Raw genomic sequence first — 27,944 nt, forward strand, 5'->3', positions numbered from 1 at the left:
CTCCAACGTAGTAGCGCTCAGCCGGGGGCTCGTGAGTATCGCCCCACCAGCCCGGCGCCTCACACCTTGGGCAACTCCAGAGAAGAATAGAGTCCAACCCCGATCCAGGAGTACGGTTCCAGAGCCCAGACTGTGCGTGGAGATAAGCCCCACCAGGTCTAATTCATGGCGCTCCACCTCCCGCACCAGTTCCGGCTCCTTCCCCCACAGCGAGGTGACGTGTCCCCAAAGCCTCTGCCGCCCGGGTCTGGTCTTTACTCGCCCTTCACTGCCCCATGAGGCAGCGCACAGACCCCAGTGGTTCCTCTGTCGAGTGGTGGGCCCATCAGCTGGTGCCAGGGAGCTTCTTCGGGCCCTGTGGCAGACCCGGCCCCCTCTCTGGGCCTGGCTCCAGACGGGGGCCCGGGCTTCCTCCTCTAACTTGTTTGTCCATTAGGGTTTTCTTGAACCATTCTTAGTCGGGCCCCTCACTATTTGCGTTCATTTATTTCTTCATTGATTCATTGACATTATTATTTTCATGATTGCGATTGTGCCTGTAGATCTGGCTCTAGCCCTTGAGGGTACACTCACACACACACACACACACAAACACACACACACACACACACACACACACACACACACACACACACACACAGACACACACACATACACACATAAACACAAACACACACACACACACACACACTGATAGCGGCGTCATTGCACTGTGCTGCTGTGGGTGTTTTTCTCTCATGGAATCTTTAAAAGAAGTGGAATCATAGTTTGAGCTCAGTTAGGAGGGATTCACTGTATGACTGAAGCTGCATGACAGGTGAATATGAAAGTATACTCGTCCAAAACGCTGTTATTTCTGCTATGATTGTCCTCATTTTGTAAAGGAAATGAGCCATTTACATTTGTATTTTACAGTTGTTTTCATTATAACGAATGTGTCTAGTGTTACTACTACTCTGACTTCTGTTTGTGTGTGTTCATGTGTGTCTTATTCTTTCAAGAGTAGGTTGGATACATGTAGTTTAAAAGTGACTCATGTACAACTATAACGCTGCTTTGTAATTGTCTGTCTGTCTATTTTTATTATTTATGTTGTTATTATTCAGTAATACTCAAAACATTTATCTGTATTAATGTTGAAGCTGCACTTTGCACCACATTGCAAATCTTTACCACATGTGCAGATCTATGAGAGTTTGCAGTAACTATTGCTTTGTGTGCAGAGTAGAATCATTCATCATGATAAATTCTACCCAGGTTTTGTATTTCACACTGTCTGCTTACTTTGACACTGGACTTCTCAAATACTTGTATTTCATAATAACCATTTATCTTTACATTTTCATAGTTGGTGCCAATGTGTTGCTCATAGTGGTTATCTGTACTAACAGAAGCTTACATGAGCCTATGTACCTTTTCCTCTGCAGCCTGTTTGTTAATGAGTTGTATGGCAGCACTGCACTGTTCCCATTCCTTTCGGTGCAAATTCTCTCTGATATTCACACTGTATCTGCGCCCTTATGCTTTGTGCAAATATATTGTGTGCAAACATATGGAGCTATAGAATATATAAACTTGGCTGTTATGTCTTATGATCGATATCTTGCTATCTGTCGTCCTCTACAATATCACTCACTAATGACGTATAACAAAATAGCCACGCTTATTGCTTTTACATGGCTGTATCCTTTGCTTATGGGTATGATCATGATGTATTTGAGATCCTCTTTGCAGTTTTGTGGGGTTGGCATTAACAAAGTGTACTGTACCAGCTACCCTGTTATTAAGCTGGCATGCTTTGACATCAAAATAATTAATATGTATGCTCTTCTTATCCAGTTTTGCACAATGTTTATTCCTTTAATTGTTTTTGTTTTCACATACTTGAAGATTTTGAAAGTTTGTTTTAACGGTTCTAAACAGACCAGACAAAAATGTGTCAGTACGTGCACACCCCACATTGCTTCCATCTTGAATTTAACTTTAGGGATCACCGTTGAAGTTATACAAAACAGATTTCAAATGAACAATGTACCGAACATGTTTAAAATCTTTTTATCGTTATACTTTCTGACATGTCCGCCCATCTTTAACCCTCTAATTTACGGCCTGAATCTCTCCAAAATCCGTTCCACATGTAAAAGTTTAATTTCAAATGGAAGAAATAACTCTTAACAGTTGTAGATTAGATTACATTCTGTACTGCCATTGTACAAACATACAACGAAATACAAGTGCAATCAAATCAAAATGAAATCAGTTGTATTTGTACAGCCCAATATCACAATAGACATTTGCCTCAGTGGGTTGCCTCACATTCCATATGCCTCACATTCCATATAGTATGACACCCTCTGCCCTTAGACCCTTAGCTCAGCTGAGAAAAAAACTAATTAAAACTGGGATTAAAAAAAAAGGAAAAATCTCAGGCAGTGACAGAGGAAGGGATTTCCCTCTGTGCGTGTGTGTTAGAGAGAGAGAGAGAGAGAGAGAGAGAGAGAGAGAGGGAGAGAGAGAGAGAGAGAGAGAGAGAAAGAGAGAGAGAGAGAGAGAGGAAGGGATCCCTCTCCCAGGACGGACATCATGCAATAGATGTCACATGTACAGAAAAGAATATAACATTACAAAGGAATACAATCACTGACCAGATGTTTAAATGGTAATACTAAAGTAAAATATGAATAGTGAATAGTGTGGGTGCCCTCAAAGACTGGACTCTATATGGAAATAGATAATAAATAAAAAATGCATTTGTGAAATTCACTCATACTCACACTCTGTATCAGGCACTAAGAGTCAACGTATGCAGTTCAAAATTTGATCAAGAGCTCATTGATACTATTGCACATGTGTTATTTCATATTAAAGGTGCAGTGTGTAACTTTGGGTGTGTCTGAGAAGTGAAACTTTTTCTAAGATATATTCTCATAACTGACTAAACAAACTTTTCTCACAGGACAATGTGATCCCTGGAACACTGTTTGAAGTCAGAAAGCTTCCTGAAAAGTTACTGTTTCACTGTTGTTGTTTACAGCAGCAGGGCCCACAGTTTGGAGCTGTACACCCTCTCTACATTCTACTCCTTGATGTGTAGTGGTGAATGGACATTCTGCTGTTTCCTGTTATCAATTATGAGTTATTTTGGTTTTATTATGAGAGTCAGATTATTGTCTGTGCACCACTCTGTCCGCCTGTAAGACATTACCCTGCTTTTTTAATGTAACCTTAAAGTTATAGATATTCACTGATTTTGACAAAACAAATGTTGACAACAATCATTCTGCAGAATCACTGACTGCACCTTTAAGTATTCAAATGTACAACTGTGCGCTCTTATGAATTGTGTAAATAAAGAACTTTAACTCAAACATGTTTCTTGCTCTATGTCGTTAACACAGAGACGTACCATCTGCAATACAGAGGGTTTAAGTTTTGTTTCATCACATAACTTCCCCAACACTTTTATCCACCAATTTGGTCCTTTTCTGCATAAAGTACATTTCTGGTGTAAATTGCGGCCTATATTTTTACAGGTTATATCATTTTAGAATCTAATACATAGGTGACTGTCACGGGCATTTCCTGGTTTCCTTCCAGAATGCATTTTGTTTTTAAATGACATAACATGTAAAAATCTTACGTGCAACATAAGGTGGTAGAGATGAAATGGGTCGGAGGATTCTAACCACTGCACCATGATGAGTGCCCCAGAAAAAATGTTTTTTAATAGAGTCACACACCTGAAATACAGAAAAAATAAATACATATAAAAGCAACCAGTCATACAGGGGGGGTTAACCACTACACCATGATTAACAAGTATATCCTGCTTATGGTTACTTATGGTCGGCCCCTCTTTCCTCTAGGCCAACACAGTGCCCGCGGGCACCAGGTAGCCCGCAAGGACCATATGAGTCGCCCGCAGGCCTGTTCTAAAAATAGCATAATAATCTGTTTCCCACCTTTTTTAAGTCATTGTCGATCATTATTGTGAGAAATCATTAGCATGATCAGTGTCTTCACATAGATGAGTATCATTAATCATTAATAATAATATATAACTAAAGGCAAACTGAGCAAATGTGTTATTTTAGAAGAGTGTATCAAACTGGGTGGCCTTCGTATGACTCAGTACCCATGAAGTAGCCCTCAGGTTCAAAAAGGTTGGTGACCCCTGCTCTAGGCCATTTCTGGGGGGCATTTTCAAGCTTTATTAGACAATACAGAATTGAAATGGGGTTGACAGAGAGAGAGAGGGGATGACCTGCAGCAATGGTCCACAGGTCGGATTTGAACCCGCGACCACTGCAACGAAGCGCTCTATCCACTACGCCACCGGAGCACCCGTTCAGGCCATTTTACCAACCCACACTCGGCTGCAAACCGATCCAGTGAGAGATGAAGTTCATAGACATTTTACTTCAGAGGCTGCTGCACTTTAAAATGCAAACATATTATTAGATATCAATAACTTAAAGGGGCACTGTGTAATATGACATCATCAAGAAAGTTCTAGAAAGTTCTAGAATGCAATGCTCCCTGGGGTAACCCCACCCCTTTTGAATAATAACAGAAGCTACAGTGGCCTTCAAGGACAAGAACAATTCTAAATACTAAACAATGCACCTGATGACATTCCAAAAACATGGATGCCTCCATAAGACCTGCCTGCTCAATGTACAAAATGTATATTAATATGTGTAATTCTCCACTCAGGAGGATAATTCAGATTATTGGCAGAGGTGATTTTACACCAATGAGGACATATTTATTAATGAGGATATTGATTTTAGCTAATCAATTACTTAAAACGCTACGCAGTGTCTCTTTAAATTTGCTTCAAGTCAATCCGTGGGCACACGTTTGGTTTCAACATTGGAGCCTAATGTTTAAACAATGTCTCATTCTCTTTTAGGTTTGTTGTTGAGATGAACAACATGATTCTGATTTTAAAAATGTTTGTATGTATTGTCTGTTTTTATCATTGCCTGAGTCTGTATATATCTGTGCTTATATGTTTGTTATCTTCCTAAGTGCAAGACAAATTCCCCTTGGGGCAATGAAGGTTTATCTATCTATCTATCTATCTATCTATCTATCTATCTATCTATCTATCTATCTATCTATCTATCTATCTATCTATCTATCTATCTATCTATCTATCTATCTATCTATCTATCTATCTATCTATCTATCTATCTATCTATCTATCTATCTAAGAAACATCACAAAACACAGGTGATATGTTTTGAATGCGCAGAAAGTTTAGAACAACTCAGATGAATGCCTGAGAGCCTTACTGCTTTATACTATGTTAGAGTTGTGTCAGAGGGAACCTGGATGTTTTCTTTTCCTTTACAGAAATAAAGATATTTACACCAGAAATTGATGCAGAAAAGGAACAAATTGGTTCATAAAAATTCAACAGAATGCAGGGAATTAAGTATTTGAACCTAAAATCGTTGAGGGGAGATTGTTATGATATGCCTGAAAAGGAGTAGGAAGAAGTATAAACTTATTTAATCCTACCCCTTTTCCATAGTAAAACATTATAATATGTATTATATTCGCTTCTTGTATTCCTTATAATCTCTATACAATCTATCTATACAATTTGCGATACTATATTTGATATTTATGATTTATACATATATACAATTTAATATAGGGGAGAACGGGGGAATCTGAGGCATCGGGTAATGTGAGCCACCCCCTGTATCTAGGCAACGGAAAACATTTGTGATCGTGTGAGATATATGTTTTCAAGCCCCTCTCATTTCCCCATGGCCCTGAAAGAGAGGACCTCATGGTGCTGTGGTAAGCATGTTTTTTTCACCAAAATAGGTATTTTGCATGTAAAAGTAAATGTTCTTGCTGTCAACTTAATCAACTGTTGTGCCAAAGCAAATGTATTCACATAGAAAAACTTCTATCATACGTGTTGATGAACTACCAACATATGACACCATGTGATGCTGATAACTGAAGATTAGCCTGAAATGCTAAGAGAGGTTGTTTTTTCTCAAATTGTGGTGGTGGGGGAAAGTGAGCCAAATGCTGTGGGGGAAAGTGAGCCACTGTTTCACTTTCCCCCACCATGAGGCACAAGTTAAGTTTAGTCTTAAACATATTTTAATGTAATATTACGTAACATATGTTTTATTTTAATGTCATACACATTGTAGAAAAGCCATCATGCCAAGGAAATACACCAGGAAGACGACCTGGGGCAACCACACGGAAAGAGCACCTTCTCATCTTTCCCTGTAACCTTCAGGGCTGGAATGTAGAGTAGGCCTAGTTGTAGAGTATGACAGGCTGATGTTATAATCCAGTTGGGTCTTCTCCTGTGTTCTGAGTCCCAGGCTGTTCTCGCTGGTTCTGATTTTCCTATGCTTTGACCCCCAGACACAAGCTGGCTCTAAGGGTCCTGTGTTCTGACCCCCAGACTGTGTTCTAATCTAACTGGTTCTATCTTTCATTTGAATCTTATTAAAACCTTTTGAATTATAGTATGTTGTATTTGATGAAGTGTTTAGAAAATTTGCTTTGCTTAATTGACCAAACCCCATCATTCTTTTACTAGTCCGACATTAGTTCTGGAATGTGTGGCTAGCTTTCAGGATTCTAACTGTTACAATATTTGTTGTTATGGTAGTTTCAGAGTGGAAAAAATAAGTGGATCAGTTTACCCCCTTGATTTTTCTGGTCCGTCTCAGTTTACCCCACAGCTGGGGTAAAGTGGCCTTGAATAACAGACCAATAAATAAATAAATAAACTAAAAATTACATGTAGAGAAAATATGTTTAGTAAACTAACTGCAGGCTCTGTGAATGTAAACAAATCCCCCTCCTCTGAAACTGCATAGTGACCCTTCATATAATAATGATCTCAATATCAGTCAAAATTATTGCAATTATGATTTTTGGCATTATCACACTGCACTAATGTCAAATGCCATATACTTTAGTGACACTGCATTATGTCAAAGGATGAAAAATACTATAAAATAGTTATAAGTTGTGTAACTGTTGAAACTGTTCTGCTTCTATCTGTAATACAAGGAACATTTACAACAATAATCATTATGTATAACCGTTTGTTGTAAAATTACATTAGATGTCATTTGTTATACTTAGAAATGAAATGTATATTGAAATGTATATTTAAGTTCAGACACTGCAGGTGAATATGGTAACACGTTTAACTTATAGATATATAGATCCAGGTCTCTCCTGTAAAATAGATTTTAATCTCAATGAGACTAACCTGGTTAAATAAAGGATAAATAAAATAAAAATAATCATACCAGATTTGCAGTTTATTACTAACATTATAATTATAATTTTTTTGTATTACAATTATTTAAGAAATTATTGAATAATATCTACAAATGTAACTTATATCTTACTAATAATGTGTACATTTGTCTCTCTTTAAAAATATAGACGTTGTTTAAAGCCAGAGTTAAAATCTTTATTTCATTTTTACAACATATTAGTGTCCAAAGTAATTGCAGAACCGATTTTGGATACAACCTTTATTCATTTTATAAATCAACACATTCTATGTACAAGTCTTTTGACCAGTGCTTGATGAAACAATGTGTTTGCCTTTAAGAGATGAGAGGGAGAAAGCCATTGTTAATACAGTTATATCTAATAAACAGTTCAACATTGCTTTGAGTATTTATTTCATTGTTTTGACCCTCGTACGACCAAAACAAACCAGAATACAAGACGTTAGCATAAAGAGCTCTATCACTAGATTAAAGGTGTAGTCAGTGATTCTGGAGAACGCTTGTTGTCAAAATCACTTTTTGTCAAAATCAGTGTATATCTCCTCAAGATTCTCTACCTGTCCATGCATTAAAAAAAATCAAGTTAATACACAGCCTAGGCTCTGTAAACCGGCATGTTGCTAGCTATGGTGGTCCCTTTGTTTACATATCAGTTAACAGAATCTAGGCTGTGTCTTAACACCTCGATTTATTTTGCAGCACAGACACAGTACTGACAGGGTAAGTTAAGTTGCTTTATTAGTCAATGGTTAGTTACATTGAAATTAGTTTTTTCTCATCTCCCCTCTCAAGTTACCACACTTCGGGAGGGGGTCAGAGCGCAGGGTCAGCCATAGTACAGCGCCCCTGGAGCAGTTTGGGGTTAAGTGTCTTGCTGCAGGACACAATGGTAGAGATGGTGGGCACCGTAGACGTAATACCAGCCTCTGCTAGTTTTACAATTAACACCCTCCTGTCCGGTGCCGGGGATCGAACCAGCCAGTGACCATGGTTACTAGTCGGCCACTTTTCCTCTAGGCCATCGTACCAACGCAGCAGATCATGAGGAGATATTCACTGATTTAAATCGAGTCTGAAGACTTTTTTGTTTCCATTTTAACCTGCAATTTTCATTTTATTTGCTTCTTTTATTTGCTTTTAAATGTTTTATAATGTGTTTTATGTATTATAATCTTGCCCCTGTAAAACACTTTGAATGGCCTTGTGTCTGAATTGTGCTATATAAATAAACTTGCCTTGCCTTGCCTTGATTTGACAACATGCGTTCTCCAGAATCTCTGAGTCCGCCTTTAACTGATATTGGATAGCCGTGCACTCGAGCTCCTTTCTTTAGCTTCACAAAAGCTGATAAGTGGGAACGTGATATTTGATCTTTGCTCTCACATCTTTAAGCCTACCAGCTCCACAAAACTCTCTCTGTATTTCTCAGTATGGCAGTGTTTACAAACTGGTGTCACTACTGTGTCTTCTACCGCTAAGAAAAAACCTTGACGTACAGCAGAAGGTATAACGTCCATGCATCCATGTATTTACTCATCCATAGAATTCCTCATGGGGGCCACAAAAGTTACACACTATAGCGTAAGAGGTCGGTGAACTCAGTTAACTAAATGCATTAAAGCTATAATATAATATATTTTAACTTATAGATATCATAATTAAACTTTGCCATTTGATTACTGACCTTAAAATTGTAACTTTCCGTAATACAACTTTTCAGAAATGTTGGAATAAATACACGAGCAAAAAAAAAATCTTGATTTGTTTTTGCAATGTTTTTATTCGTGAAATTAATCACAAAATTGCAGTTGCAGGAATATATTAATACATTATTTTTACAAGTATTCTAGCGCCATTTATTCATTTCCTTCCCTTGTGCGAACATCTCATACACAGTGACATACAGAACAGATTTTGGATACAGCCTTTTCTCTTTTAATTAATAAAAAATAAAAAATAAAAAATCTTAAGAATTGTGGTGTAGGAGAAAATAATTGGAAGTAGTGGCACAATAATGGTGAGTACGATCCTAAAAAGGCCATAAATGTTATTCACCGTTGTGTCAGAACAAGCCAACTTTACAACAAGGTAGTTGTGACAATACAGACTGTTTATGACATTCCCACAAAGAGGCAAACGTATGTTCAATGATAAAGTGATTACGAACTTCACAAAAGAGTACAACCATATCAAAATAATAATGATAAGCGATATTTGCCATTATTCTTCTGTTCATTCAAACAAGCACACACACACACACACACACACACACACACACACACACACACACACACACACACACACATTTAAGGACACTTCAACATGTGGAGAAACAAAATGCAGAACCTGCTCTACTAACTAACAATGAACTTTAGCGCGCCCAATAAAATATATTGTGAAAACATTTTTGTAATTCCCTCGCACAGTATCTCTGTTTTTATGACAGCACATGTGTTTGTATGTTTCTCTTATTTTGGACATTTGCAATCCAAACATGATAGGATTTAAAAGTGGCTGTAGGATCACAAAGTACACAGACAGAATCATGCTTAACACACTGGGTAAACTGCTCATATCAAATCTACTCTGAATTATTTCAAAGCAGCAACCGAATGAAAAGTTAATGAGAGACACCAGCTGAGGTGTGCAGGTGCTGACAGCTTTCTGTCTCGTCTGTTTGGAACCAGAAAAACAGATTTTAAGAATTTTCATGTAAGAAATAATTATTGGAAGCAGAGGCACTAAAATGGAGAAAGCCGTGGCAAAAAGGCCATAAATGTTATTCACTGTTGTATCAGAACAGGCCAACTTAACAACAAGGTAGTTTCTACACCAAAGACAGTTTAAGACGCTTCCACACAATGTCAAACGAATGCTTAAGGATAAAGTGATCACAACTCTTACAAGAGCGTACAACCATACCACAATGATGAGGATAAATGCCTTTTTAGATGTCATACGTGTGTTATACTGCAGAGGGCAACAGATGGCAAGATATCGGTCATAAGACATGACGGCCAAATTACAAAATTCAACATTTACATATGTGTATATACAATAAATCTGTAGGTAGCAATATGTAGCAGAAATAGTGTGAATGTCAGAGAAAATCTGGATGAGAAGAAATGGAAAAAACCCTGTGCTACCATACAACTCATTAACAAACAGGCTGCAGAGGAAAATATACATCGGTTCATGTAAGCTTCTGTTCCGACAGATAACCACTATGAGAGATGAGTTGGCAATAACTATCACAATGTACAACAATGCCGTTATAACAAAATACAAGTATCTCAAAATCCCAACATTCAAATAAGCTCCAAGAATGAAATAAGACAAAGAAGAAGTAGAATTTGCCATTATTAACAACTGAGTGGAAATGTCAAAAACTCCCAAACCTCACAAATGTCCAATACGTACCGTAGGCTATCCTTTACTTGCCTCCTCAAGAGTAGATAATGTACCTCAGTGTTAAATGAAACACAGTGTCACATCACACAGTTCACTGTTCACTGGCTATTCTGTAGAGACATAAATACACAGACAGAATCATGCTTAACACACTGGGTAAACTGCTCATATCAAATCTACTCTGAATTACTTCAAAGCAGCAACCGAATGAAAAGTTAATGAGAGACACCAGCTGGGGTGTGCAGGTGCTGACAGCTTTCTGTCTCGTCTGTTTGGAACCAGAAAAACTGATTTTAAGAATTTTCATGTAGGAAAAAGAATTGGAAACAGAGGCACTACCACAGAAAGCACAGTACCAAAAAGGCCATAAATGTTATTCACTGTTGTATCAGAACAGGCCAACTTAACAACAAGGTAGTTTCTACACCAAAGACCGTTTAAGACGCTTCCACACAATGTCAAACGAATGCTTAAGGATAACGTGATCACAACTTTTACAAGAGAGTACAACCATACCACAATGATAAGGATAAATGCCTTTCTAGATGTCATACGTGTGTTATACTGCAGAGGGCAACAGATGGCAAGATATCGGTCATAAGACATGACGGCTAAGTTGACAAACTCTACACTTGCATATGTGTATATACAATAAATCTGCAGGAAACAAAATGAAGTAGACACAGTGTGAATGTCAGAGAGAATTTGGATTAGGAGGAATGGAAAAAACCCCATGCTACCATACAACTCATTAACAAACAGGCTGCAGAGGAAAAAGTACATTGGTTCATGTAAGCTTCTGTTCATACAGATAACCACTATGAGAGATGAGTTGGCAATAACTATCACAATGTACAACAATGCAGTTATAACAAAATAAAAGTATTTCATATCCCCCACGTCTTTATAAGTGCTAAGAATGAAGTAAGATAGAGTTGAATTTACCGTCATTCTTGTACTTTGGTAACAGTTTTCAAAGTCTATACAAGGTTTGCAGTTCTAATTTTAACCCAAAATGAACCACTTGTTTGAATTAAGGAAATGTTTCTAAAAAACACAGACATTGTTTACAAAAACTGCTCAGCTTTCTTTTTCCTGTAAGCATAAAAGATAAAAAAAATCTCACAGTTACAAATACAGTTACATTGATCACAGTTACACACAAGTGTTAAATGTTGTTACCTTCTGTGTTGCAGACCCCTGCACTGTCTAGTGGGAGGCTGCCGTAATATCTGCTACGTATAGGTCTGTGTATCAAGAGATAATCAATACATAACCCTAACAACCACCCTCGATCCATGCCATGTTCTCCAGAGAATACCATAGCTAATTGCCACTTTCTGAAGTTGAGTTGTTTGTTGTTAACAAAAATGGGTTAATGAATGGTAAAAGTGGAGCCAGCAATTCTGGAGAATCCTTTTTGTAAAAATATTTTTTTTTATCCATTTGGAATACCTTTGTATGATGAATCCTTTGTATGAGAAATCCCAGTAATAAAGACCTTCAAGCTGAACTAGAGCCCTCCGCTGTGCGTCGGGCTCCTGCTTCAGCTTGTCGGTCTTTATTTTTAGCAAGTGACCCGTTCGCTATACTTTATCCCTTACATAAAACCAGCCTTGCTGGCTGTTTCCAACAATAACAGCACGGGGGTGAAGCCCCGAGTAGGCTAAAGATGCCATTATTAGCCAGCCAGCTCACGAGAGCTAACCCATGTAGTTTGCGGCTTAAAACAAGTCAACTCTGCGTCACGGCAACAGCACGCTGAAGCAGCAAGCAAGTTTCCTTTGCCCGATGACATTTTTGACCGTCAATACCAGCTGCTCTAACAGAATGAAGGGGTGTCAGGCGGGTAGCCAGAAACATGCCCCAGGGCATAAACAGGAGCCTCAGGCGGACGGCCTGGGGGCAAGCAGAGGCACGGCAGGGAGCTTCAGGCGGACGGCCTAGACGATGAGGGCTCCGTCCCTCTGGAGGCCTGCAGCGACGAAGACGAGGAACCCTTTCTGGAGGCCGGCCTCTGCCAAGAAGAGGACGATGGAACCCTCCTGGAGGCCGGCAGAGGCGAAGGCAATAAACCCCTTCTGGAGGCCGACCTCGGCGAAGACGAGGGTGAAGAAACCCCTCAGGAGGCCGGCGAAGGCGATAACCCCCTTCTGGAGGCAGGCAGCGGCGACCCACAGGTAGCCGGCATTGGCGAGGACGGACCTCCGCAGGAGACCGGCGAAGGCAGAACCACTCAGGCGGCCAGCCACGGCGAAGGCCGGCCCCCGGAGGAAGGCAGGGCAGAGAGCGGTCACCCTCGTGCAGGGGGCGAGACCCCTCAGACAGGAACAGAGGTTGGGCCCCTCGGGAGGCAACAGAGGGCTGGACCCCTCGGGAGGCAACAGGGGACTGGACCCCTCGGGAGGCAACAGGGGACTGGACCCCTCGGGAGGCAACGGACGAGGAGACCCCTCGGACAGGAACATAGGACGGTCCCCCTCAGGAAGGCGAAGCGGCCGGTCCCCCTCTGGAAGGCGAAGAAAACAGGTCTCCCCTGGCAGGCCTGGAGGGCGGGTTCCCTCACGAAAACGTGGAGTGAGCTCAGGAAGACAGTGTTCTTGTGGTTGTTTAAGTTCCTTCAGGAGCTGGTAGCTAGCATGCTGGGGCAGGTGGCTAGCATGCTGGTTGCTGGGGCCCGGTACCTGAAGCTTGTTGCTGGAAGCCTGGGGCTGGAGCTTGTTGCTGGAAGCCGGAGACTGGAGCTTGCTGCTGGAGACCGGAGTCAACTCGGGAGCTGGAGCGCATTGTGGAAACTGCTGGCAATCCAAACTCACCACCCCCACTCTGACAGTCCTTAAAGCAGGAGGAGGCTGGTAGCTGGGACCCGGGGGCTGTGGCTGGAAGCAGGAAACCGGGGTCAGAGGCTTGAAGCTGGGGACCGGGGGCAGAGGCTTGGGATTGTGCTGGTAGCTGGGAGGCCGAACCTCGGATGGGTATAAAAAGTTCTTTGCCCACTCCGGTAGGAACTCCCAGAGCCGAGGCTGTAATACCACAACTCGACGTGCCAGCGTCAAGGCTGCCTCTCGGTGGTCGAGTGTGGGAGCCTTCTCCCAGGCTTTTTTGAGGCAAGAAATAGTAAAAATTCCCTCCTCGAGGTCCACCTCAAAAGAGCTGTCTGCTGGGTCCATTTCGTGTCCATTCATTCTGTTACGGTGTGTGGCAGGCAGGCAGGCAAGCAGGACCCAAATGCAGACGTAAAGTAAAAGATCATTTATTCAGCTCAAAAATCAGGCATCAACACAAAAACTCCAGATGGCAAATAGGCCACAAGGCCACAAGGCAAAAAGGCAGAGACACAGGTAACACAGGAGACAAGACTCACCAAACACCATACTGAACGGACAAGGAACAAAGGAACACAAAGAGTATATACAGGTCCTTCTCATATAATTAGCATATTGTGATGAAGTTCAATATTTTCTGTAATGTACTGATAAACATTAGACTTTCATATATTTTAGATTCATTACACACAACTGAAGTAGTTCAAGCCTTTTATTGTTTTAATATTGATGATTTTGGCAAAAAAGTAAAGAAAAACCAAAAATCCCTATCTCAAAAAATTTGCATATTTCATCCGACCAATAAAAGAAAAGTGTTTTTAATACAAAAAAGTCAACCTTCAAATAATTATGTTCAGTTATGCACTCAATACTTGGTCGGGAATCCTTTCGCAGAAATGACTGGTTCAATGCGGCGTGGCATGGAGGCAATCAGCCTGTGGCACTGCTGAGGTGTTATGGAGGCACAGGATGCTTCGATAGCGGCCTTAAGCTCATCCACAGTGTTGGGTCTGGTGTCTCTCAACTTCCTCTTCACAATATCCCACAGATTCTCTATGGGGTTCAGGTCAGGAGAGTTGAAAGGCCAATTGAGCACAGTAATACCATGGTCAGTAAACCATTTACCAGTGGTTTTGGCACTGTGAGCAGGTGCCAGGTCTAGTTGAAAAATGAAATCTTCATCTCCATAAAGCTTTTCAGCAGATGGAAGCATGAAGTGCTCCAAAATCTCCTGATAGCTAGCTGCATTGACCCTGCCTTTGATAAAACACAGTGGACCAACACCAGCAGCTGACATGGCACCCCAGACCATCACTGACTGTGGGTACTTGACACTGGACTTCAGGCATTTTGGCATTTCCTTCTCCCCAGTCTTCCTCCAGACTCTGGCACCTTGATTTCCGAATGACATGCAAAATTTGCTTTCATCCGAAAAAAGTACTTTGGACCACTGAGCAACAGTCCAGTGCTGCTTCTCTGTAGCCCAGGTCAGGCGCTTCTGCCGCTGTTTCTGGTTCAAAAGTGGCTTGACCTGGGGAATGCGGCACCTGTAGCCCATTTCCTGCACACGCCTGTGCACGGTGGCTCTGGATGTTTCTATTCCAGACTCAGTCCACTGCTTCCGCAGGTCCCCCAAGGTCTGGAATCGGCCCTTCTCCACAATCCTCCTCAGGGTCCGGTCACCTCTTCTGGTTGTGCAGCGTTTTCTGCCACACTTTTTCCTTCCCACAGACTTCCCACTGAGGTGCCTTGATACAGCACTCTGGGAACAGCCTATTCGCTCAGAAATTTATTTCTGTGTCTTACCCTCTTGCTTGAGGGTGTCAATGATGGCCTTCGGGACAGCAGTCAGGTCGGCAGTCTTACCCATGATTGCGGTTTTGAGTAATGAACCAGGCTGGGAGCTTTTAAAAGACTCAGGAATCTTTTGCAGGTGTTTAGAGTTAATTAGTTGATTCAGATGATTAGGTTAAGAGCTCGTTTAGAGTACCTTTTCATGATATGCTAATTTTTTTAGATAGGAATTTGGGGTTTTCATGAGCTGTATGCCAAAATCATCAGCATTAAAACAACAAGTAAGTAAGTAAGTAAGTAAAGTTTATTTATATAGCGCCTCTCGCAGACCAGGGTCACAAAGCGCTTCACATTAAAAAACACAATAAAACACAATAAAACGACACATATACAGAGTCTGTTACAAAGAAGAGTTTCCCAAGAACGTACAAAATATAATACTATACAATATAATACAGAGTACATAGACATGGATCTAGAAAGCCTGTTTGAACAAGTGCGTCTTAAGCTGACTCTTAAAAATATCCACAGAGTCCAGAATGCGCAGGGACTGGGGCAGGTCATTCCACAGACGAGGAGCAACAGCCTTGAAAGATCTGTCTCCTCTGGTTTTAAAACAAGTGCGAGGAACCATCAGGAGATTCTGCGTGGAGGACCTCAGGCTCCTGGTGGAGGCATAAGGCTGGATCAGGCCCTTAATGTAATCAGGAGCCTGACCGTGAAGAGCCCTGAACGTCAGCACCAGAATTTTAAAGTTTACTCTGTATGCGACAGGGAGCCAATGTAAAGCTTTCAAAATAGGAGAAATATGGGCTCTCCTGTGGGTGCGGGTCAGGAGCCTCGCCGCCGAGTTTTGGACAACTTGTAAACGAGCCAAGCCTTTTTTACTAAGGCATGTTAGAAGGCTGTTACAGTAGTCCAATCGTGAGGACACAAAAGTGTGGACAATCATCTCAAGCTCGTGGCTCGAGACCATGTGTCTGAGCTTGGAGATGTTGCGCAAGTGAAAATTGCAGTTCTTGACCAGCTGATTCATATGCCGTTCTAGGGACATCCCTTCATCAAAAATTACACCAAGATTCCTCAGACTTTTTTTCACTGAGCTGCTTAAGTTGCCGAGATGCTGGGTAATAAGTGGGACAATAGCGTCCGGGGCGACAACTGGAGGCTATTCTCACTGAGCCATAGCTTTATTTTGGACAGACAGTTTGTAAGGGAAGCCAGCCTCTGGGGTTCGCAGGGCTTAAACGAGCAGTAGAGTTGAAGATCATCAGCATACAGATGGTAAGAAATGTCACTGAACTGCTGGATCAGCTCACCTAAAGGGAGCAAATAAATCAAGAATAGAATCGGCCCAAGGACTGAGCCCTGGGGTACCCCACACTGCAAGTCCGCCGGTACTGACATCATGTTATTAGAGGACACACAGAATGTTCTACCATTCAGGTATGATCGAAACCACTCTAACACAGGGCCTGACATGCCGACCGCATCCCGTAGTCTGTTAAACAGAATATCATGGTCCACTGCGTCAAACGCAGACGACAGGTCTAGCAGGACCAGGACAGAACATTTACCGGAGTCGGCAGCCATCATAATGTCACTGGACACTTTTAACAGTGCTGTTTCAGTGGAGTGAAATTTTCTGAAACCAGACTGAAAAGTGTTGAATATGTTGTTAGCCTCCAAGAATGTTGTAAGTTGGTTACAAACAACCTTTTCCAGAACTTTGGCCAGGAACGGGATCTTAGAGATAGGCCTGAAGTTCTGTAGCTCTGCTGGGTCCAAGCGCGGCTTCTTTAGATGAGGTTCCACAACAGCATGTTTAAGGGAACATGGGAACACACCAGCTGAGAGTGACATGTTAAACATTTTGGTGATGAAAGGAGCGATCGATTCCAAAACATTAACAAAAAGTCGGGCCGGGACAACATCGAGACGACAAGGGGTCACTTTCATGGTGTTTACGGTGGATAAAATGTCCACTTGAGTGACTGCCTTAAAAGAAGACCAACTGCAGGAAGGGGAACAAGGGAGTTTCGCCTTTATATCTCTAACTTTGTTGACAAAGAAAGTCAGAAACTCATTGCAGCTGGCCCTGCACTGCACAGCAACAGCAGAAACAGGAGGTGAGACAAGAGAACTGATTGTATCAAAGAGCACTTTTGGATTTCTCTTATTGGAGACGATCAGCTGACTAAAGTAACTTGATCTTGCTTCATCCAAACGATCATTCAGGGAGGAAACAAGGTCCCTTAGATGAATTCTATGGACCTCCAGTTTGGTTGAATGCCACAGGCGTTCAATTTTACGGCACGTTCTCCTCAAGTTCACAATGATGTCATTAATCCAGGGACAGAACTGCAGACGGTCCACATTATTCATTTTAAAAGGTGCTACTTCATCCAAGATAGTAGCACAGTGACTGTCAAAAGAGTGAACAAATGCATCAATTTCAGTGCAGTCTTTGAAAACAGTGGGGTCAAAACTGTCACAGAACCTTACTGCTGTCGACTCTGTGATAATCCTCCTCTCAACAAAAGACCTGAAATATTTCAGTTGGTGTGCAATGAATCTAAAATATATGAAAGTTCAATTATTATCATTACATTATGGAAAATAATCAACTTCATCACAATATGCTAATTATATGAGAAGGACCTGTAAACAAGACATAACGAGACACAGGTGAAACACATTAGGAGAGGGAGCAGTAATCAACAAGAGGGAAGCTAGACAGGACATGGGGAGGAAACAAGACAGACATACCAAAATAAAACAGTAAACCACAAGAACAAGACAGGACATGACAGACCATGACAGGCAGGTACATTTTGCTCACCCTCAACATACTTAGTTGCATATACACCCATGCCAAACGCTGTAGTCGTACCTTCTATTACTGTCACTCTTATAGCTTTGGGTAGCCTCCGCTTTTTCTCATTCATCGGAACTCCATCCCATTTTATAGTATAGTTTTTAATAGGCTCTGCTTTGGCTTCCCTTTTCCGTTTGGGGTATTGTATCGTAGGTACAAACCATGGTGATAGCTCGACAGGTGTCGTTGTTTGTAAGGATACTCCTACTTTGGGTTTGGGTATTCTAGGTTTCTTTACCTTGATTGGTTTGACTGAATTCACTACAGTGGAGTTCTCTACCTTTGGTGAGTGTGTAGTTACTGGTCTCAATGTAACTGTCTCTAGCAGTGGTTCAGGCATTTCTCTCTCCTGTATTGGTTCTATGTCTACAAAAGGAGGTGAATATGGTGGATTTGGTTCAGCATAAGCTCTTCTAACTCCCTCAGCTATATCCATCCATATTGGTCGGGACCAGGCTAAACGTAAAGGATACATCTCTATGGTAACTTATGTCCCTCCGCTTTTATGCAACCGAATCATGGCTAACGCAAGCCAGGATAACCGAAAAATCCTAGGTTAATCCCTTATCCTAGTTTTATGCAATAGGTCCCTGGTCTCAGGCCTTTATACAGTGATACTCACGTTAACCTGGGTTCAGGCTATTAGCTTGAAAAGGCTCTAAAAGTCCAAACCAAGGTTGATGTTGTTTATACTTGGTACAGATTTGATGGAATTCTGGTTCGGATCAAACGGAAAATTGATAAGTAAACTGTTACGTAAACAAAGGGGCCATGTAGCTGAAACAAATATGTTTACAGAGTCTGGGCTGTGCATTAACACTGTGGCTGTGGATTTTTTAGCACGCACACACAGTACTGACAGGTAGCTTGTGAGGAGATATCTAGTCTGAAAGTCCGGACCATACGAGGTTGGTGTGAAAGTGCGCTAGGAATCCTCACATTTTACACTTAAAGGTGGAGTCAGTGATTCTACAGAATAATTGTTGTTCAAATTAAAATCAGTGAATATCTCCTCAAGATCCGCTACCTGTCCGTACTGTGTGTGCGCTGAACCACAAATCCAGTGGTAATACACAGCCTAGGCTCTGTAAACTGGTATGTAAACAAAGGGGGCCCATCGTAGGTAGCAACATGTCACAACAGCTTGCTATAGTGAACCCAAAACAAACAAATGGGATTCTCAGGATCCTAAGCAACAAATACATACCTCAAATAGTATAGTTCATGTTCAAAAGGGATAGGAAGAAGTTAAGTCCCTGTACACACGCACATAAACACAAACACACAAACACACACACACACACACACACACCTACTGTGCAGACGTCATTGAACATGCCCATTGATGGACAGTGGTTCTGGCCTGTTCTGTAAAGTATAAAGCAGACAACGTCCCTACAGAATAGCCAGTGAACAGTAAACAGTGAACTGTGTGATGTGACACTGTGTTTCATTTAACACTGAGGTACATTATCTACTCTTGAGGAGGCAAGTAAAGGATAGCCTACGGTACGTATTGGTCATTTGGGAGGTTTGGGAGTTTTTGACATTTCCACTCAGTTGTTAATAATGGCAAATTCTACTTCTTTAACTTTGTCTTATTTCATTCTTGGAGCTTATTTGAATGTTGGGATTTTAAGATACTTGTATTTCATGATAACTGCATTGTTGTACATTGTGATAGTTATTGCCAACTCATCTCTCATAGTGGTTATCTGTATGAACAGAAGCTTACATGAACCAATGTACTTTTTCCTTTGCAGCCTGTTTGTTAATGAGTTGTATGGTAGCATGGGGTTTTTTCCATTCCTTCTAATCCAAATTCTCTCTGACATTCACACTGTGTCTACTTCATTTTGTTTCCTGCAGATTTATTGTATATACACATATGCAAATGTAGAGTTTGTCAACTTAGCCGTCATGTCTTATGACCGATATCTTGCCATCTGTTGCCCTCTGCAGTATAACACACGTATGACATCTAAAAAGGCATTTATCCTTATCATTGTGGTATGGTTGTACTCTCTTGTAAAAGTTGTGATCACGTTATCCTTAAGCATTCGTTTGACATTGTGTGGAAATGTCTTAAACGGTATTTTGTGTAGAAACTACCTTGTTGTTAAGTTGGCCTGTTCTGACACTACAGTGAATAACATTTATGGCCTTTTTGGTATCGTGCTTTCTGTGGTAGTGCCTCTGTTTCCAATTATTTTTTCTTACATGACAATTCTTAAAATCTGTTTTTCTGGTTCCAAACAGACGAGACAGAAAGCTGTCAGCACCTGCACACCTCAGCTGGTGTCTCTCATTAACTTTTCATTCGGTTGCTGCTTTGAAATTATTCAGAGTAGATTAGATATGAGCAGTTTACCCAGTGTGTTAAGCATGATTCTGTCTGTGTACTTTGTGATCCTACAGCCACTTTTAAATCCTATCATGTTTGGATTGCAAATGTCCAAAATAAGAGAAACATACAAACACATGTGCTGTCATAAAAACAGAGATAGTGTGCGAGGGAATTACAAAAATGTTTTCACAATATATTTTATTGGGCGCGCTAAAGTTCATTGTTAGTTAGTAGAGCAGGTTCTGCATTTTGTTTCTCCACATGTCCAAGTGTCCTTAGCTGTAATATGTCTTTTTTCAGTGAATGATCCCAATAAAACAAATGCAGAAAAGTATTAATCAAAGACTCAAAAGATGGAAAATGACAACTGGGTCTAGTCCTGTGTTCTGAGTCCCAGACTCTTCTGGTTCTGATTGTTCTTTGCTCTGACCCCCAGACACTAGCTGGCTCTAAGGGTCCTGTGTTCTGACCCCCAGACTGTGTTTTAATCTAACTGGTTCTATCTGTCATTTGAATGTTAATTATTGAATATGAATTATTAGTTGTATGAATCTGTTGTCCTCTGCAATATAACACACGTATGACATCTAAAAAGGCGCTTATCTTTGTTACTTTGATGGTTGTACTCTTTTGTGAAGTTCTTAATCATTCTATCCTTAAACATCCGTTTGACATTGTGTGGGAACGTCATAAACAGTCTGTATTGTCATAAGTACCTTGTTGTAAAGTTGGCTTGTTCTGATACAACAGTGAATACAAGTCCATTGTTAGTTGGTTTTATCCTCTATCTGCACATGTTGCACCTTAGATAAAAGTGTTTTATAAATGCAGCAATTTGGCATTTTCATATGAAGTATTGTGATATGAAATAATGTTGTTATATGTGTTGTGTTGTACATATTACATAGTCTTTTTTTAATTATACAATGAAATAAGGCCTTTTCCAAAATATGTTCTGTAAAGCTTTGGACACTTATATGTTGTAAAAAAAAATAAATAAAGATTTTGACTCTGGCTTTACCTAACATTTAGATTGTTGTTTTTTAATGAGATGCAAATCTACACATGAGTCTCTGCTCGTACACATATGTAAATATTGACATTTTAAATGTAGCTGCCATGTCTTATGACTGAAACCTTGCCATCTGTTGTCCTCTGCAATATAACAGAAGATTTCAACTCTGGTTTTACCTGACATCTAGATTGTTGTTTTTTAACAATACGCAAATGTACACATACAGGTGAAACTCGAAAAATTAGAACATCGTGCAAAAGTTAATTATTTTCAGTGATTCAACTTGAAAGGTGAAACAAAATATGTTGTATAGACTCATTACATGCAAAGTGAGATATGTGAAGCCTTTATTTGTTATAATTGTGATTATTATGGCTTACAGCTTATGAAAACCCCAAATTCAAAATCTCAGAAAATTAGAATATTACATCAAATCAATAAAAAAAGTATTTTAAATACAGAAATGCCGGCCCTCTAGAAAGTATAATCATGCATATGTACCAAGTACTTGGTTTGGGCCCCTTTTCACGAATGATTGCCTCAATGCTGGGTGGCATGGACGCTATCAGCCTGTGGCACTGCTGAGGTGTTATGGAAGCCCAGGTTGCTTTGATAGAGTCCTTGAGCTCGTCTGTATTGTTGGGTCTGGTGTGTCTCATCTGCCTCTTGATAATACTCCATAGTTTCTCTATTGGGTTCAGGTCAGGAGAGTTGTCTGGCCAATTAACACAGTAATACCATGGTCAGTCAACCAGTTACTTGTGGTTTTGGCACTGTGGACTGGTGTCAAGTCTTGCTGGAAAAAGTAATTCAGCATCTCCATAAAGCTTGTCAACAGACTCCTGGTAGACAGCTGTGGTGACTTTGGACTTGATAACACAGTGGACCAACACCATCAGATGACATGGTGCCTCAAATCATCACTGACTGTTGAAACTTGACAGTGGTCTTCAAGCCCCTTGGATTTTGTGCCCCTCCACTCTTCCTCTAGACTGTGGGACCTTGATTTCCAAATGAAACACAACATTTAATTTGGATCAGTGATGATTTGGGGTGCCATGTCATCTGCTGCTGTTAGTCCACTGTGTTATCAAGTCCAAAGTCACCACAGCCATCTACCAGAAGATTTTTGAGCACTTCATGCTTCTGTCTGTTGACAAGCTTTATGGTGATGACAATTTCCATTTCCAGCTAGACTTGGCACCTGCCCACAGTACCATAAACCACTGGTAACTGGTTGACTGACCATGGTATTACTGTGCATGAATAGCCAGACAACTCTCCTGACCTGAACTCCATAGAGAAACTATGGACTATTGTCAAGAGGAAGATGATACCCACCAGACCCAACAATACAGACGAGCTGAAGGCCACTATCAAAGCAACATGGGCTTCCATAACACCTCAGCAGTGCCACAGACTGATAGCATCCATGCCATGCCGCATTGAGGCAAGAATTCGTGCAAAAGGGGCCCAAACCAAGTACTTAGTACATATGCATGATTATACTTTCTAGAGGGCCGACATTTCTGTATTTACATTTTTATTTATTGATTTGATGTAATATTCTAATTTTCTGAGATTTTGAATTTTGGGTTTTTATAAACTGTAAGCCATAATAATCAAAATTATAACAAATAAAGGCTTCACATATCTCACTTTGCATGTAATGAGTCTATATAATATATTATTTTCACCTTTAAAGTTGAATTACTGAAATAAATGAACTTTTGCACGATATTCTAATTTTTTCGAGTTTCACCTGTAGTTAGATACAGTGCCTTGCAAAAGTATTCACACCCCTTGAACTTTTCCACATGATGTCACGTTACAACCGCACACATAAAATTATTTTAGTGGGATTGCATGTGATAGACCAACACAAAGTGGCGCATTATTGTTAAGTGGAATGAAAAATGAAATATGATTCACAATTTTTTTATAAATAAAAAACTGAAAAAATGTGGTGTGCAAAAATATTCATCCCCCCAATACTAATAATAGTCAATACGTTGTAGAACCACCTATTACTGCAATTACAGCTCCAAGTCTATTGGGGTATGTCTCTACCAGCTTTGCACAATTGTGTCGGTTCTACCAAATACCAATTCACATTAAATTAATTGGTGCCAAGTGTCTTTGCTTTTGATTAATTTTTACCGGAGAGTTTATAGAAAATTAACCTAACCTCTAACCACTACACCACGAGTGCCCCCCACTTAGGTTGTACTTCTGTAATACGATTTAGAGAGTAACGTACCAAAAAGGTTGTCAAAATCACTTTTTATCAAAATCAGTGAATATCTCCTCACTGTCCGCTACCTGTCTGTACAGTGTGTGATCTGAAAACAAATGCAGTGTTAATACACATCCTAGGCTCTGTAAACAAAGGGGGCCCATCGTAGGTAGCAACAAGCCCATTTACAGAGCCTAGGTTTGACACTGGATTATTTGTTCAGGTCACACACAGTCGAGACAGGTAGTGGATCATGAGAAGATATTCACTTGGAAATTTGGACAAAAAGCGTTCTCCAGAATCACTGACTCCACAAGAATCTGAATGTTACAATTTCAATATCAATTAAACTTGTACTGATCAATACAACTTTTATTTTCTCAAGTTGAAGTTCTGATGAGGTCATTATGGCCCTCTCTGTAGACCTGAGTGTGTGTGTGTGTGTGTGTGTGTGTGTGTGTGTGTGTGTGTGTGTGTGTGTGTGTGTGTGTGTGTGTGTGTGTGTGTGTGTGTGTGTGTGTGTGTGTGTGTGTGTGTGTGTGTGTGTGTGTGTGTGTGTGTGCGTGTGTGTGTGTGTGTGTGCAAGTGTGTGTATGTTTGGACTGATTGGTCTCACAGCTCGGACTGCAATTTGCTTCAGAGGGAATTAGTTGAAACTGTTGTTAAACTGAAGAATCCTCAGGGACACACATGTTTACTGGCTGAAAGGACCTTTGCTCTAATGATCTAACTACACAACAGCCTTTTATTAATACTTTGTACAATTAGTTTTTTTGTTTATGAGCATTACTTCTGTTTTCACATCAACAAAACAAACGTCAATGTTTCGTTTTGGTTTTATGGCACATTTATTGTATTTTTCACCTTAGAGAGTTCAGCAAAGCGTATGTCATGTCTGGTCAAGCTGTTACATGCACAATGTCAGACATATTCAAATAGATTATTGGGATTTTTCTGATGCATATATTGTGTGTAATTGGCATTATCTCATTCACAACATAAGTACATACAATACGTAATAGGTTGACTGTTTTTTAGCTATTTTCATTATTTATCAAATCCCAATGTTTACACTCTTCTATGACCTTATAATCATTGTCATTGTGAACATTGTGATCCCCTCAAAAAATCTTCAAGGGTTTATATGTACGCATATTTAATGAGATATTGCCTCATTTGCATATTTTATAAACATTTTTAGACAAAGTGTAATACAAAATGTATTTCTCTTAATATGAAGATTAATCTTGTAGGAATGTATGAGGCAACACAGTCTCACTCCTAGAACGTCAAAGTGCGACTGTGGGCCAGGGCCTCTTACCGTCCGTCACTAACGTGAAATCAGACTTTGCCGTCGTTTTGAAGACGGATTGGGGGTTCAATTCACTACAATGTAATGCCACCCCGGGCGCTATTAATTTCTATTGGACAGATACATGTCACGTGACTTTCAAGTTTCTCCCGGGGGAAATGAAATCCAAGCTGTGGCCGCCATTGCTACAGTTTTTATTCAGATTTTTAAAAGATTTATAAGTTATTAATTGGGTTTTTGATAACATTCTTGGTGAGAAATGTCTGTCATACTTTCACAATCTTCACTCAGTGAATGTGTACGATTTAGTTTGATGGTTATCACGAATATTATTCTGGACATCGCAAGGTTTGTTTATCTTTGATCAGCTGCTTGCTATGACGCTTATGACGCTGCCTCAACAACGTGCATTTGTTGAGAGCGGAGATTGAGCGTGTATCACGTGACAGTAGACGAGCCTATAGCGGCAGCCCTTGTGGACTTGTAATGGCTGCCACCAATGCCTTTTTCAATGCGAATTGGGAGCTAAAAAGAGCATACATCCTTGTGTGGTGTTGTTTTTATAAGATTTCTAGCTAGAACTTTTTTCCTTTACTTTTATAATCTTGATACAGCAAATTCATATGATCTGTCTGAAGCCTGATAGTTGTCACGGAATTTTCGGTAGCTATTCTAACCGCACTGAAAGATGCTTTACACAAACAGCTGAGAGGAGCGCTCACTCCTATCGTTTTTCATAAAAACCAACTCACCAGTAGGTTTAAGAGAAAGACGAACGGAGTAATATGAAACCATATGAATAGGTTATAGAAACAACAGCGTTTCACATTTTTACAATAGATGATTCAGATAAGCCTATCATACTCAGAAAAGAAATGGCACATATACTAGTGGTCCATGTGCAAAATAGCTCACGAAAATATGTTTCCTCTAATCTGGGACAGTCTGTATTATGCATAGAAAAACAATATCCCCTTAATAAATGCAAGTCATCAACACTCATGGTCTAAGATGCATTACTCAGGTTTGATGGTTTAAATTTGAACAATATGTTCTTGCTTCCTGCTAGATAAAAAACCTAAATACATTTTCCAAATAGTATTGCATAATTTGATTCGTAATTGTATCATAACAATTTGATTAAAATAATTAACATTGTTTTAATAATGACAAATGTAAAGCCTTAGCATTGATTTCCTCTAAAACCTATTTCACTGTCCTTTTTCTGGACTTCACATGGTTTACTTCCTTTTGACTGTTTCCCCTCCATTCTCTTTATAATCAAAACTGAGAATTCATATGACTTCAATCACAGGGAACCCCTGTCAGTCAGAAATTAGAGATAAATGTTCTGGACCTTAGGTGTCCCACATTGACAACTCACCCTATAGATTTCCAAAGCAGAAATCTACATTACTTCAGTAGCCTATTTCAAAGCATGTGGCGGAACCATGAGAATCTTTAAATGTCAAGAGATTTACATCAATGTATTTGTTTGGTCAACAACGTTATAGTTTTGTCATAGATATGTAGCCTATTTTCTCAAGCCTATTTTCAGATACCACTATATGAAGGCCCCATGAAGCTTTTCTCTTTCGTTCTTTCTTTGTTTTTGTCGAAGTAGGAACCAAAATGAGCTAACTTTAGAGATTATAAAACATAATGCAATAGACAATCTAAAATCCAAATTGAATAGGCTATACGATGGATAGATTTACTGTAGGCCTAAATGGCCTACAGGCCTATACTTTATTCATCCTCAAAGGGAAATGTAAGTGTCCCCGCAGCAGTAATAATGTAAACAGTCTGCACGTTACATTTGCTTTAATCTGTTGTCCAGGAGAAGGTCCAGGTGTTTGTAGCCTTCCATCAACTCGACCTCTTCTCCCAGAATGGAGATTCAGCTTAGTCCTCCTGAAATTCAGCTAACACAACTGTCCACCAGTTCCCTGTCCTTGTACACTGTCCCTTGAGCTGCCTACAGAACTGAAACACCCTACATCTGCTGGATCATCTGAATATTTTATTGAAATAGGCCCATGTGAAAATGACAAGTGTTAATTGAGGGATGTGAAATACAAAGGCATTTTGAACAAAACGGGCTAGAATCATGGGACCAACTGTTATAGAGAGATCTTAACCTTATCATGCAGATTAAATCAGGGCGCTGTCAAGGCTTCCTCTCCCAATGCCGCGATACACAGGCGTAATGTCTCTCCCAGTATGAAGAGAACAAGAATAAATCTCGTCTTATCATGCCAAGTGTGTGGTGGACAAACCGCCGTCAAAACCACTTAAATATTAAGATGGGGGACAATATAAAGAGTCAACTACATATGCAGAAAATAATAAACGCTGATTAGGCCTTCATCTCTTAAAATGTGCAAGAATTAAGCAATCTTCAAACTACTCCCATTTGAATTACTGGCCTACTTCTTCAACAACATTTCATATCATTAACTGAAAGAGAACAACCAAATCTATCCTTGGCTACTGTATGTCAGGGTAGAAGATGTGACACACACACACACACACACACACACACACACACACACACACACACACACACACACACACACACACACACACACACACACACACACACAGTAGTTTAAAAAGCTTATAAGTGACATTTTAAGCTACAATTAATTATGATTTCATAGATAATCAGCCACATATTTGATTAGAATGTTAAAATGTACAATCACAGAGACTATGAAACACCCTTTAGTAGTGGCCCTAGAAATAGTGGCCCTAGAATAGTGGGTACAATGATCCATGCATTATAGGCCAGGGTGTAAAGATTGTGGGCAATTTAAGTTATT

General features: G+C 40.2%; 2 protein-coding genes across 2 annotated transcripts; one reads left to right on the top strand and one right to left on the bottom strand.

Annotated features, from left to right (window-relative positions):
* Positions 1–520: 520 nt before the first annotated feature.
* LOC307271266 (olfactory receptor 4B13-like) lies at positions 521–27,028 on the top strand (the record flags this gene model as incomplete). The annotated part of the gene is made up of 4 exons (XM_080053675.1): positions 521–563; positions 1,349–1,533; positions 20,079–20,585; positions 26,960–27,028. The coding sequence occupies 4 exons, from the start codon at positions 521–523 to the stop codon at positions 27,026–27,028; spliced, it is 804 nt and encodes a 267-aa protein (XP_079909801.1).
* LOC307271267 (olfactory receptor 8U3-like) lies at positions 3,390–11,603 on the bottom strand (the record flags this gene model as incomplete). Its single annotated transcript, XM_080053676.1, has 4 exons — positions 3,390–3,409; positions 9,860–9,938; positions 10,945–10,999; positions 11,041–11,603. 4 exons carry the CDS (start codon positions 11,601–11,603, stop codon positions 3,390–3,392), a joined length of 717 nt encoding a protein of 238 aa, XP_079909802.1.
* Positions 27,029–27,944: the final 916 nt, after the last annotated feature.

Source organism: Ammodytes marinus, assembly GCF_949987685.1.
Source record: "Ammodytes marinus genome assembly, chromosome: 3".
NCBI lineage: Eukaryota > Metazoa > Chordata > Actinopteri > Uranoscopiformes > Ammodytidae > Ammodytes > Ammodytes marinus.